Genomic DNA, 14,139 nt, shown 5'->3' on the forward strand with positions numbered 1-14,139 from the left:
CTCACAGGTAATGCATCTAATTAGAGTCTAATGGCACTTTGGTGCGTGTATTGTATTTATTTTTATTTTCCATTGTGATGGGTGATAATGGATTCTCATTTAAGATAGTGCAATAACATTTCCTTGCACAATGTATTTATTTCCATGAAAGAGATAAGCAAGTTCATTTAAAAGAAAGTATATCCAGGGTCATAAGGATATGACAAATATCCTGAAGATGTTATTGGAGGAACTGGTTTTGGTGAAACAGTAGTTCTTCCATTTAGTACAGTCTGTGTTCTGGAGCCTTCTCCGAGTCTGTTTTCTCACTGATAATGTACAGATGGTAATAGTGCTTTCTAAGACTTTTGTGAAGATTTAACAATAATAACAACAAATGTTTGCAATGATGATGTATTGGGTTTTTGCCACATGTCATATGTGGACGTCTATCACCAGCTCTCTAGCGCCAGAAGCCATGAGCTAAATAAGAGGCCAGGGTGAATGAAATGAAGGCAATAAATTTTACTACTTTCATCACCATCCTTATGGCCACGACCATCTTCGTCATCATCACCATCCTCCTCCTCCTCCTCCTCATCACCGCCATCATCAATGAGTGCTGTCATCATCACTTCCAACATCATCCTCATCACCATCACCGGCACTATTGCTACCTTCAGTTGCCACTATCATCACCATTGTCACCATCACCATCATCATTATGGTCAGTTACCGTGGCCACCATGATTATCACCATCACTGTCATCAGTTACCACTGTTGCCATCATCATTGCTACTGTTTCACTATCATCACCATCAATCATCCACATCAGTATCATTCTTATCCTGTCACCACCATCACTACTCTCATTATCACCACCATCATCACACCATCACCATCGTCACCACCATCACCATCACCGCCATCACCATCACACCTACACCACCATCACCACATCATCATCTCCATCACTACTCTCGTTATCACCACCATCATCACACCATCACCATCATCACCACCATCACCACATCATCATCTCCATCACTACCATCATCACACCATCACCACAGTCATCACCATCATCACCAACATCATCACCACCATCATCACCATCACCACAATCATCATCAATCATCACCATCACCACCATTATCATCTTCTTCATCATTTTCAAAAGTGGCATGATTTTTTATTAGCTGTATTACTTCTCTGAGTCTTAGTTCATCATCTGTAAAGTGAATAATCAGTGAAATGAGGGTAAAATGATGCTTGTGTGGCAACCAGTGCTGAGTCCGTGGTGTACTGGTGGACCTCAGTAAGCTGCAGTTACTTGTGCTAGCTTTCATGACAGGCCATTGCCTTCCTGCTTGGATAGTGTTGAGATGAAATAATTTTGCCAGATTTCAAATTTTTTTCTCAAAAGCCAGACTGTTTCTTCTAGGTATCTTTGTAAAGTGTTGGTCGCTCTTTTCTTGGGTTGGACTAAAAAATCTCTATGAACAGCTATCATTCTTGTTTCAAAGAAGGAAACACACTTAAGGGAAGATAAGAGATGGGAGAGTATTTTTATTTTTTATTTTTTAAAATTTATTTTTAAAATAAAAGCAGGAAAACATATTAACAAACAGACCTCCATTTACCAAATAGCATAAGAACAATACAAACAATATAGAGTTACAGACAAAGTGGTAGGAAATTAACAGTGGTTGTTGTATTAGGTATTGATATCTTCAAAGTGGTTTCTCAGGAAAATAGATACATGCAAGATTGATCAAATAAGTAATCATTAACTGTTCCTTTCAGAAAAGTGATAGAAGTCAGTAGTACATCTATGTTAGCTATCCTGTATATACATACATATATCCCTTCTTTCTTTTCTCTTTTCCCACATCCCAGTTGCTATTTTCTTTTGAGCATTTTCTTTTCATTTCACAATGTCTATCATACTTCCTAATTTTTATTCACTCTTTCAGATTCTTACACTAGTGAGACAATATGTTGCTTACAGATGAAGGCCTGGTTTATTTCACTTATGAGTATGGTCTCTACTTGTGACCATTTACCTATAAAAGCCTCGAGTTTATCTTTATAACTGAGTAATATTACATTATATAAAAGTACCACAATTTTTTTTATCCATTCCTCAGTGGATGGACAACTGGGATCTCATCCTACTGAAAAGTTTCTGCACATCTAAAGAAATCACCAGCAGAGTGAAAAGAAAACCCACAAACTGGGAAAAAATTTTAGCTGACTGTCCCTTGGACAAAGGTCTTCTATCTAGAACATACAAAGAATTAAAAGACATCAGTCCCTGCCCCAAATTCAAAGACTCAATCCAACTATGGGCAGCTGAGATGAATACACACTTCTTAGATAAAGAAATACAAATGGCAAATGAATACATGAGAAAATGTTCGACATCGTTAGTCTTTCAAGGAATGCAAATTAAAACAACACTGAGATTTCATCTCACCCCAGCAAGAATGGCTATCGTTAAGAAATCAACCAATAACAAACACTGACGAAGCTGTGGAGAAATAGGAACCCTTCTTCACTGCTGGTGGGAATGCAGACTGGTGAAACCACTGGGGAAATCAGTTTGGAGATTCCTCAGCAAACTAGGTCTAGAGGTCCCATTCAACCCAGCTAGTCCCCTTCTGGGTATCTCCCCAGAAGATCTGAAAACATCATATCACAGTGATATATGTGCACCCATGTTCATAGTAGCACAATTTGTAATTGCTAAATTGTGGGAGAGTATTTTTAAAGGATGGTACTGTTGTTTACTTTAATAAATCATTTATTTTTATTTGGATTACAGAATTAGTGCACAACCACTGTAGAAAATGGAAAAATACCAAATCTCTTTATCCAGGTTTAATTAATATTTGGCTACATTTCTGTTTTTATCCTTTTTATAACCCTCATGAATGATTAACCTTACATCTGTGCTATGGTCTAGTTTTCTCATCTACTTTTCACTTAACATTCAATCATAATAAATCTTGTCCTTGTTGTACAAGGTCTCTCTTGCTAATGTTACGTGACCATATAACTTTCCATAGTGTGGCTCCCCATTGCTTCTGCAGCCTCCTCTGGTGCCTTCCTCCCCCATTATGGTCCAGCCACCATGGCCTTCATGGTGTTCCTCGAACACACCGCGCTCACTTCTGCCTCAGGGCTTTTGCATTGCCTCTCCTTCCTCTAAAGTACTTCCCTGGCTCTTTTTTTTTTTTTTTTTAAATTAGTGCATACTAGTTATGCAGAACACTGGGTTTCATTTTGGCATATTCGTACATGCACATAACATTCCTTGATCGTTTCCCACCCACTACCCACCTCTGTTTTTCTCTCCACTGCTCCAGTCCCCTCCCTCTTCTCTTTAGTTTTCCTTTTAAAAAAAGACTTTGCAGTTTTGTCTCTAGATGGCTCATCTGAGAGGAAACATGATATTTGACTTTTTGAGTCTGGCTTATTGGACTTAACATAATGATTTCCATTTCTGTCTGTTTTCCCGCACATGACATGATTTCATTCTTCCTTATACTATTCCATCGTGTCTATATGCCACGTTTCCTTTATTCGTTCATCTGTTGACAGCTACCCAAGCTGACTGCATAGCTTAGTTCTTGTGAATTGCTCTGGGAAATATGGCTATGCCAGTATTGCTATTGTGTGCCAACTTTAATTGTTTTGACTTCCCTGGTTCTTGATGTGGCCAGTTCCTTCTCATCTTTCCAGTCCAGTTCAGTGATCACACCTTTCCAGACCCCTCTGGGAGCACTCTAGCTAGATAACAGCTCCCTCAGCTTCCCTTTACCTTATTAGCTGCTCCAGTTTCTTCTTGCTATGTGTGTGTGTGTGGGGGGGGGCTGTTATCTCCCACAGTTATCTTATTTCTCTATTTAGTCCCTTGGTCATTGTCTCACTCCTTCAGTAGACTGAGTGAGGCACCAGAACAGTCCCTTGTTCTGTCTTGCTCACCATTGGTTTCCCAGTGGTTAGCAAAGTGCCTGTCACATAGTAGGCACTTAGTGGATGCATAGTAATAAGCAGAAGGTTGGGTGGATGGTTGGAGGTGTGAACTGAAGGCTGGGTGGGCAGTTGCGTGAGTGAATGAGAGATGGGTAGATAAATGAATAAGTGGAAATATCACATTGTCACCAAGCGTTACCCAACCCCACATTTAAAGCATGTCCCCACAGTGCTTTTAATTGCTTTGACAAAGTGAGCAAATGCAGATGGTGAGGACGTAGAGCAATGTGCCTCTGGGGAAGTCTGGCACTACCTAGGGGCTCTGCCTTGTCAGGTTCCCTGTGAGGGTGGGTGGCTTGGGGGCCAGCAAGACCCTTAGAGGTATTCTTGGGTGTGCACCCACCTATGCCTGGGGTCTCACCGCCACACCTCTTCCTGGTCCCTCTTGCAGTGGGCCGGAAGCAGTTTATGCGGTTTGAGTGGGCAAACCATGCAGCCGAGGTCCTGGGCTGTGAGTATGAGGAGCTGAACACAGCTACTTTCAAGCACCACCTGCGGCAGATCATCGAGCAAGTGACATCTGGGCCGAGCCGCTGGGGCTTCAAGGATGAGGAGCCCAGCTCAGGTATCACGCTGCCGCCTCTCTCTGGGTCAGCCCCTGGGGATGCACCGACATTCTTTCTCTTGTCCATCCAGGGTTTACTGAATACCTACCCTGTGCCTCTGTGCCAGGTGTGAAGAAGCCACCGTGGGGGCCATGGCCATGTTCCTACTGCATGATGGTCATAGTCACGTCAGCTTTGCCCAGTGATCATGAGGGTGCTGGATCCTGGGAGGGGGCCCTGTAGCAGGCTGGGGGGACACTATGGACAGTGCCATGGGATGGAGGTGTTTCTGTTGTAAAATAAGGAAGTATTTGTTGAGTGCTTGCTTAGAAGGGAAGACTGAACTTTCTGTCTGTGGGACAGAAATGAGGTTGGTGTGGCTGGACCAGGTCAGGAGGGTGACCAGAGGGGAGTCTGGAGGACAGAGGGGACCTTCTCCCGGATGTGTGTCTTAGGCTGATGGGAAGCCATGGAGGGGTTTGAGCAGGAGCAGGGCATGATTTGCCTTTTTCTTTATAAAGCTCAGCCTGGACAAAGGTTTTGGGCTGAGTGGGAGACGGGAGACCCTGTTGGGAGCCTATAAAAGTCACAGGCGGGAGGGGTGGTGTTGGATTAGGAACAAGGTGGTGGGGATGGGATGAGGGGGAGGTTGCTGGGTCTGGTTTACAAACTGAGCAGAGAAGAGAGGGACCAAGCATGGCTGCTGGGACTCAGTCTGAGTGGCTGGAGGAGTGAGGGGGTTGTTAAGTGACCCGGGGGGAAATGAGAGGACTTGACTCTGAACCCGTGTGGGTGGTGTGTGGTGTCCCAAAGCTGCAGCCTTGCCAGCCAAACACCCTGGCTGCACAAGGAGGGGAAAGGGACCTCCGGGAACCCTTGGAGCCTCTTGAGAACTCTCCGAGAGTAGCGTTTTTTGAGACAGCAGAATTTGGGATTAGGGATTGGGATTGCCCTGAGCTGTGGTTTTTGGGGAAACTCTTGGAACTCGCTTGGGTCCTCAGAGCTGCCCCCACTTTCCAGGGACTTCACCTGGGCTGCTGATGGCACTAAAACCCCATTGGCCTCTTATGGTTTCCTCCAGGTCTGTGCTCTCGAGTGAGCTGTGGTCTTCTTGCCCCTCTTTTCTCACAGGTGTGCGCAGTACACTTCTGTACGTACACACGGCACAAACACATGCATAGAGCACCCGGGCATGGATGCATATTACATGCATGCACATGACAGTACATGACACCAATGCAGAGACATAACATGTAATTACACACATGCACAGCCACACACTACACACGTGCATATGCATGCACCACAAACATGCACATGGACATACATGCCACACACATGTACAGACACACATATGGCTTTGCGAGTCTGAGTCAGCCTCTCAGGCTCAGGTCTCAGGGGTAGACATTAAACAGGCAGGGGACCTGCAGGCTTAGGAGAGATTCTGGGAAGCTGTGTGTTGCCTAGCAACAGCCCAGGGTGGGGGTGGAGCAAAAGGAGGGATGGGAAGTGCTCTGGGGGCTGCAGTGGGCTGCCTGGAATGTACAAGTGGAAGGATTTCCGTAGGCACTAGTGCGTGCAGATTTGGAAGCTGGGTTTCTGATTCTGTAGATGCAACTCAAACTTAAGGGTCAGGCCTTTTTATGATCTAACCCTCCCACTCCCCGCTCTGCTGTATTCCATACAGCCTAGTCAAGGTTGGCTATTTTAATGGAATGCACACAAGCATGTTTATGTTTAAGCAAAATGGAGACCATGACCATAGTTACAGTTTTGTAAGCTTTTCTATTTTTCCTAATATTGTAGGTGGGCACTTTCCCAGTCTCACTTTGTATTCGCCTATACCTGACTAGGAGCATTCCTTTGCACAAACAGACTACAAATTATCTTACCCATTTGCTGTTGTAGGACATTGAAGTTGTTTCAAAAGAGTAATCTTGCCAATTTCATCAACACTTGGGAGAACCTGTGCCTGCAGGCATCTTTGTTTCTCAGAATATTTTATTAGACTAAAAGACAAGTAATGAAATTATTAAGCCCCAGTATATGAATAAGTTATAGCTTCTGATATAAAATTACCAAGTTTCCTTCTGGGAAGTGGGAACAGCAAACATTTACTGTATTTTTACACCATGCCAGACACTGGGGATTTAAACACCAAAAAACACAAGGATAGTCCCTAACTTCAGGGCACTCCCAGCCACATGGGGGAGACACAGTTTAATGAAATAATCACACAAGTAAATAGTTGGCTACAGTTGGTTGTATAAAAGCAAGTGAAGTTGGGAATTGGCCTAATGGTGGTGGTGGTAGTCACAGAAGACTTCCCTGAGGAGGTGACTGTATTACCTTTCCATTACTGTAACAAAATACCTGAGACAAACCAATTTAAAAAGAGAAAAGGCTTATTTTGGCTTACAATTTTAAGGTTTTTGTCCCTGGTTGCTTGGCCCTGTTGCTTTTGGGTCTGTGGCAAGGCAGCATTTCTTGAGGGGAGAACATGGCAGAGGAAGCTTCTCACTGCATGGTGGTCAGAAAATGAGGTGGGGGAGGGAGGGACTTTACACAAGAGACCAGGGTCCCACTGGTCCTTACAAGGGCACAACCCCAATGGCCAGAGACCTCCTGCTATGCCTCACCTTTTGAAGGTTGCATCTCCTGCCAGTAGTGCCCTGGACTAGGGACCAAGCCTTTAACACACGGACCTGTGGGGAACATTGCACATCCACACGATAGGTCTCTAAGTTGAGACCTGAAGAATGAACAGGAGAGCAACTTGGAGGGGAGTAGGGCCAGGCTATGTGATAAGACACTTGGACTTTGTCCTAGGAACCAGATCACATCACTTCAACAAGGGAGGGATGTGCCTGGGGAAGGGACATTTTTGTAGTCAAGTGACCCCTGCTGCTTTGCAGTTCTGTCCTGGACCGTGGGCACTGTTGTGACCACAAGATCCTGACCTTGCCTCTTCCCCATCTCCAGGGTTCAAGATGACCGGCACGGAATGCGTGGAGGGCATGGCCTCAGGCCTGTACCAAGAGCTCTTTGCAGCTGTGGTCTCGCTCATCAACAGGTAACGGTGACCTTTTGTCCCACATGGAGTGGGTCTCTTGCAGTGGAGCAGTTTGGCAGAGTGATATTTTTTTCCGCTTTTGCCAAGGAGCACATTTTTTTAAAATTTTATTTTATGAAAAAATAGAACAAAATTTCATAACAAAATAAGAGAATAACAATAGTGAATACACTGTCTATCATCTTCAAAATAGTTACTCAGAGTGAAAGACACAAACCACGGAGTTGTATTTTTGGAACAGGCAAGGGGATCATCAATGGGCAGTTCTGGGTTTAAATTCCACCGTGGCTGCCCACTCACACTGGCTGTGTGACCTGAGTACGTCCTTTCAGCTCCCTGATCTTCCTTTATGCACCTATAAAATAGCTCTATTCTCCAGGGTAGAGGTGAGGATTAAAAAAAATATGAATCAAAGTGACTTTCTAATAGTGATAGTAAAAATATTTATAATAAAGCCTGATAATTTTTAAGTGCCCAGTAAAGGTTGGGGACAACTCTGATGGTTTAATTTGCCTCATATCCTGTAGTCTAACCTGAGCTCATTGAACAGATGAGATGAGGCGTGGAGGCTGCACCCTCACCTCATGCCTTGAGTCTCCCACAATAATCCCCCTGATTGTTCATATTGTTCATTTGTCTCATTTTTCTTGCTGGGAACAGGGAGCAGCCAGGATATAATTTTGGGGTGACTGTGTCTACAAGGTGCCCCTGCTGGGCTGTGGGCACCTGGGGCCTCATTTTGCATCTTCTGAGTGCATCTTTGGAAACCTTTTAAGTGGTTCCAGTGGGGTTACTGGAGAACATAGACAAGGGCTTTGCTCCCTCCTCTGGGAGAGCAGGAAGCATAATTAGGCTCTGAAATCCTGTTAAAGGATGAGGCTGGCCCACAGCCATAGAAAGCCAGGGTCTCCAAGTTGGTATGGACCTGGTATTGACCTGTTGGTCTGTTGCTGGTGAGTAATTGCCATCAGAGATGGCAGGTGCATCCAGAAGCAGAGAGGGTGCTTGGAGGGGTGCAGAGGTGGAAGATGAACTCAGCTACTAGAGCCCCTGTTAGTCTGCAAGGGTAACCGCTCTATAACTTGGATTCTCAGGGGCCACATCTGTGAAATGGACTTGTCAATAACAAACTCTCATTTTAATCTCTAGTAAGTACTTGCCTTCTCCAGGTTAGCTGTGTCATCTCCATCTTCACACACTTTATTAAATGGGAAGCCTCAGCAGAGAAAACAGAGAACCAAGGTTCACACCAAGCCTTCTCCAAGCTGTGAGCTGATCATGCTAATGATGATAATGCAGATGACATTTTCTGAGCACTGACCACATGGCAGCCTTCATGCTTACAATGGTAGATGAGTTATCCAGTGTCCTCCCAGGAGCCCTTGTAGCTGGTCTCCATCATTAATAATTTTTTTAGTAGGAGGATTGAAGTCAGAGCCTTCTCACTGAGCTACATCTCTAAACATTTTTAAAATGTTCTTTGAGACAAGGTCACTAACTTGCTAAGTTGCCCATGCTGCTGCTGGCCATGAACTTTGTAGTCTTCCTGCCTGGATCTCTAAGAGAGCTGGGATTACAGACTTTTGCCCCCAGACCTATTCATCATTAACATTTTCATGGCTGAGGCTCAGAGAGGTTGGGAAACTCTCCAGAGACACACAACCCATTGCAGAGAGAGGGGTGAAACCCACATGTAACTGACACCCAAGTCTCTAACTTGTGCATTGTCATGGGAATAGACCCTGGTCTGTCCACCCAGACAGACTCATCAGGAGAATTCTAGGAAGTGATAGCTTGGAAGAACTTTGTAAATGGATACCCTGAACAAAATGATTTTCCTGCTTCCATGTGCCACTGGAGGAAGCAAAGGAAATGCTAGCTGTAACTTTGGAGCCAGTTTTCCAGGCTACCATTGGCTGATCATTTCTTCTCTTCTCTGCACCTGCTAAAGAAATCACATTTCCTGAACACTGTCTGTGTCCATGTGTCATGAGAGGCACTTTCTATACTTTTAACTCCTTTGGTACTTACTGCAGCCTGTGAGATCAGCCTACTCACTCCTGTCATTGTTTATCAGCTGGGGAAACCCATGCTCAGAGAGGTAAAGTAACTTGCCCAAGGTCACACAGCTTCTAAGCAGTGAGCTTGGTTTTGAAACCAGATCTACTGGATCTCCAAACCCCCTGGCATGCTGCTTGAGTTTGTCCAGCTCTGCCATGGAAAAGGATTCTTGATCCAAAGGGCTCTCGGATTCCATGTCATGTTGGGGCCTCTCTCTCTTTTCTCTAGATCCTTCTCCTCTCAGCATCTCTCCATGGCCTCCATCATGGTTGTAGATTCTCCAGGCTTTCAGAATCCCCGGCATCAGGGCAAGGACCGAGCAGCCACCTTCGAGGAGCTGTGCCATAATTATGTTCACGAGCGTCTGCAGCTGCTTTTCTATCAGCGGACCTTCGTCTCGGTGCTAGAGCGATACAAAGAGGTAAGGGCAGGCTGGAGTTGGACCTTCACCGGGGTTTGGAGGCAGAGATGGTGAGCTCACCCTCAGCATCCCACGATGTCCCCTGTGCAGATCATCACAGAGCAGTCCCATTTCATCTGTGGCTTTGCAGCCTTCTGTTGCTCCATTTTTGATCACAGACCGGTCTCCACCCACTGCCTCCTGCCTCTCCAGCCCAGGGTGCCCAGGGTCTGGGACTTCCCCAACCTTTGTTCTCAAGCTGTCCCCTTTTTGGGATGACCCAGCCCTCGTCTCCCACCACACCCAGGCTCAGAGCCTCTCTGCGTTCTCCCTAGTGCAGAAGGCCCTGTGGTTGGGTGCAGACAGCAGCCCACAGTCCCACGTGGAGCACAAGGTGGCAATCTCCGTGGCTGAAGGCACACGTGCCCTGTGATCCAGCTGTCCATTTCTTGGGGCACTTTACAGAAAGGGCACGCATGGGAGACAGGAACACATTCAGGTACCTGTACAAATGTGCTTCTTTCAACCCTTCCCTTGTTTAGAAAATTGTTCAAGCATTTATACACGTCCTAGCCTGATTTGTGCTGCCTTTACCAAAATACCTGCGACCAGCTACTGTATAAAGAACAGACACTTCTGGAGGCTTGAAAGTCCAAGGTCAAGGTGCAGGCAGGTGTGGTGTCTGGTGAGGCTGCTCTCTGTTTTGAGGACGGCACCTCAGGGCTGCCCCTAGAAGAAAATGTCCTGGAGAGTGGAGGGCAAGAGAGCCAAATGCGGAAGGAATCCTCTTTTCTAAGGGCCTTAAGCCCTCGTGACCTAATCGCCTTGGGAAGGCTGCACCTCTTAATATCATTACACGGGCTTTTTGGCCATGCAGATTCCACACCTCTGCTTTGGAGTGGACACATTCAAGTCATAACCACACAGAAAAGTATATAAGCTGCAAGTGTGCAGCTCAGTGAATTTATCCAAATGAACATTTGCATACACCCATCAGCCAGGTGACAGTGAGGACGTTGGTAGGACCCTGGGTCCCCAAACCCATATCTCCTCCATTTTTGAAGGTGACCACTTTGACTCAAGTAGATGTTAATGGAAAAATATGTATTAGAAATACCCATATTATCATTCTTCCACAAGAAAATGAATATTGAAATTATGGTTATTTCTCTGGCTGGAGCCCAGGTAGCAGTCAAAATGAAATCAATGTCATGGATAAATCTGTAGCAAATGATGTTAGTGGCATCTGATCCTACCTTTTACTTATTGGCCTGTGTGGCGTTAGGAAAGTCACTCCCTCTCTCTGACCATTCATTTCTTTACATGGAAAATAGAGATAATACTTCTGTATTAGTTACCATTTTCCATAAGCTACCCCCAAATACGGTGGCTTTAAAAAGCTTTTTTATTGTTGCTCACAAGTCTCTGGGCAGTCTAGGCAGCTCTTCTGGTCTTGGCTGGGTCGGCTCCTGAGTCTGGGGTCAGGTGTAAGTTGGGAAGGTGGCTCTGGTGACCCTGCTGGGCTGTTTCATGTATCTGGAGGTCCTCTGGATATGATTTTAGAGCCTGTCCACGCTCCCTGATGCCTCAGCCTCCAGCAAGCCAGCCCAGGTGAGTCTCGTGGTGCTGGAGGGAGTTCCAGGACTATCAGCAGAAGTGTGCAGAGCACCTTGAGGCCTTGACTTGGAGCTGCCACGGGGTCACTTCTGCAGACTCTGACTGGGCAGCGTAAGTCCAAGGCTGAGCCCCGACTGAGGGAGGAAGGAAACTGGCTCCACTTCTTAACAGAAAAGCTGCAATGTCAGTCTGCAAGGAACATTGGCACAGGGATCTGATGCAGAGAGCGAAGCTGCTTTTAGAAAAATTATTACCACATTCCTATAAGTAGCTGTTTTGAGCATTTAATGAAGTAGGACAGAGAGTACCTGGTCAATGTTAGGATTCAATATAAAGTAGCAGTTTTCCTATAATGTTTCACTTATTTCTTAGTATCAAAATAATGCAGGATGTTTTTACTGAAAGCTAGAAAGTTCGTATAAATAAAAAGAAAAAGTTTCCTTCAGCCTCGCTACCTGGAGGCAACCATTGTTACTGCTCTCAGGACTTCACAGCAATCATGTTTCCGTATTTTGTCCTTTGTATGGATTTCCTATCCTCTGTACACAGGATTTCGTTGTCTGCTGCTTTTCTCATGGCCTTAAATTATATTTCTCTGCTCCATTTACGAATTGTAGCAAACGTGCATTTCAGTGGTTATCAGCTCTTTTTCTGACCTCTGGGTGATTTTCGAGTTTAAGATACAAACAACATTGTGATGAACATCTAAGAAACACAGCACTGTCAGGTATTTCTTGTTACATTTAATGGCAGCTGTTATTACCCATATTTCTGCTTGCTTCTTCCAGCATGGGGCACTCAGCCTAGGATTTATTAGGTGCTTTGCAAATATTTAAAAGGTTTGTACTGAATTATCAGTTTTCTTTTTAATTAGTACATATTAATTTTACAGAATGAGGAGTTTTGTTGTGAATTTTCATACGTGTGTATGACATACTGTGATCATATCCTCCCAATTACTCCTCCTCCCTTTTTGTCCCCTCCCCTGAATTACTAGTTTCTTAACTTTTTTTTTTTTTTGGTACAGGGAATCGAACTCAGGACTTGCACTTGCCAGGCAGGTGCTTATGCCACTGAGCTATATCCTTGGCCCTGAATTACTAGTTTCTGATGAAGCTCTTGCATGATTGCCGATGACCCTGTGTCTTAGTTACTTTCCTCTTGTTGCTGAGACAAAATACCCAACACCCAAAGTTAAAGAGGAAAGGGTTTATTTATACCACAGTTTGTAGAGGTTTCGGTCCATAATCACCTGGTTCCAAGGTTGGGTGGTTAGGGAGAAGGGGATTACAGAGGAGAACCAGTTCATGGTAAGCAGAAGACAGCAAAAGCAAGCAAGTAAGGGAACTTAACAGTGTCTTTCTGCTCCTTTTATCTTATCCAGGCTACTTAGGGTGGGTAGCACTCACATCCTTAATCCTAGTGCCCTCGAGCCTAGCATTGTACCATGAATCAGTCCCAGCATCACACACTCTAGATCCAGCCACCTCTGAAAAAGCCCCACCTATGATTGCATGAGGTTTTGTGGGGAACATTTAGACACAAACCATAACACCGGGCATGATGAGCAATATCAGGAAGTACTGGAATGTTGATCTACCATACTTATGCTCACATAAAGGCTAAGAGGTAATGAAAACAAAATAATGTCAAAGTGGCAATTGATGCATGTAGAGATTTCTCCAAAAGATACATGCAAATGGTCACTAAATACATGGAAAGATGCTTGACATCACTAATCACAAAGGAAATGCAAATCAGAGCCGCAGGGAGACACCACCTCATACCCATTAGGATGGCTACTGTCACAACAAAACACACACACACGTCCCGAAAGCCTCAAGTGTTGAAGACATGGGATAATTGGAAGCCCTGCCCATAATTGTTGAGAATGGAAACCAGTGAAGCCACTACATGTAACAGTAGGGCAGTTCTTCAGAGTTAAAAATAGAATTACTAATGATCTAGCAATTCTAGTTCTGCATATATACCCCAAAGAGCTGAAAGTGAGGTCTTGAAGAGATATTTGCACACCCCAGTTCCTAGCAACACTATTCTCAATAGCTGAAAGGTGAATGTAATCCACATCTCCATCAGCAGAAAACCACATAACATAAATGTAGTATGTACATTTGGTGAGGTATTATTCAGTCTTCCAAAAGGCAGTTCTGACACCTACAACGTGGAAGAAGCTTGGATGATGTAAGCCAGTCACCAAAGGGTAAATACGGTATCTATGAGATACTTAGCGCAGTCAAATTCACAGAGACAGAAACTAAACTAGTTACTGGGATTGGGATGTTGTGAGGGAAGAATGAAGGAATTGTTTAATGGGTAGAGTTTTGATTTCACAACATGAAAAGCTCAGTGCACACTGTATGCATGTGCTGCAGTATCACACTGAACCTCATTAATATGTACA

At 44.7% G+C, this 14,139-nt stretch overlaps 1 protein-coding gene across 3 annotated transcripts in view; it reads left to right on the forward strand.

Annotated features, from left to right (window-relative positions):
- Myo18b (myosin XVIIIB) overlaps nucleotides 1-14,139 on the forward strand; it is a 258,854-nt gene that overhangs the window by 63,762 nt on the left and 180,953 nt on the right. For all 3 annotated transcript variants that reach the window (XM_005396137.1, XM_005396139.1, XM_005396138.1), the window contains exons 13-15: nucleotides 4,413-4,586; nucleotides 7,549-7,639; nucleotides 9,929-10,121. In XM_005396137.1, the coding sequence (XP_005396194.1) occupies nucleotides 4,413-4,586; nucleotides 7,549-7,639; nucleotides 9,929-10,121 (458 nt within the window). The remainder of the gene's footprint in view (nucleotides 1-4,412; nucleotides 4,587-7,548; nucleotides 7,640-9,928; nucleotides 10,122-14,139) is intronic.

This window comes from Chinchilla lanigera, unplaced genomic scaffold (assembly GCF_000276665.1).
Source record: "Chinchilla lanigera isolate Chin_1 unplaced genomic scaffold, ChiLan1.0 scaffold00054, whole genome shotgun sequence".
Taxonomy (NCBI): domain Eukaryota; kingdom Metazoa; phylum Chordata; class Mammalia; order Rodentia; family Chinchillidae; genus Chinchilla; species Chinchilla lanigera.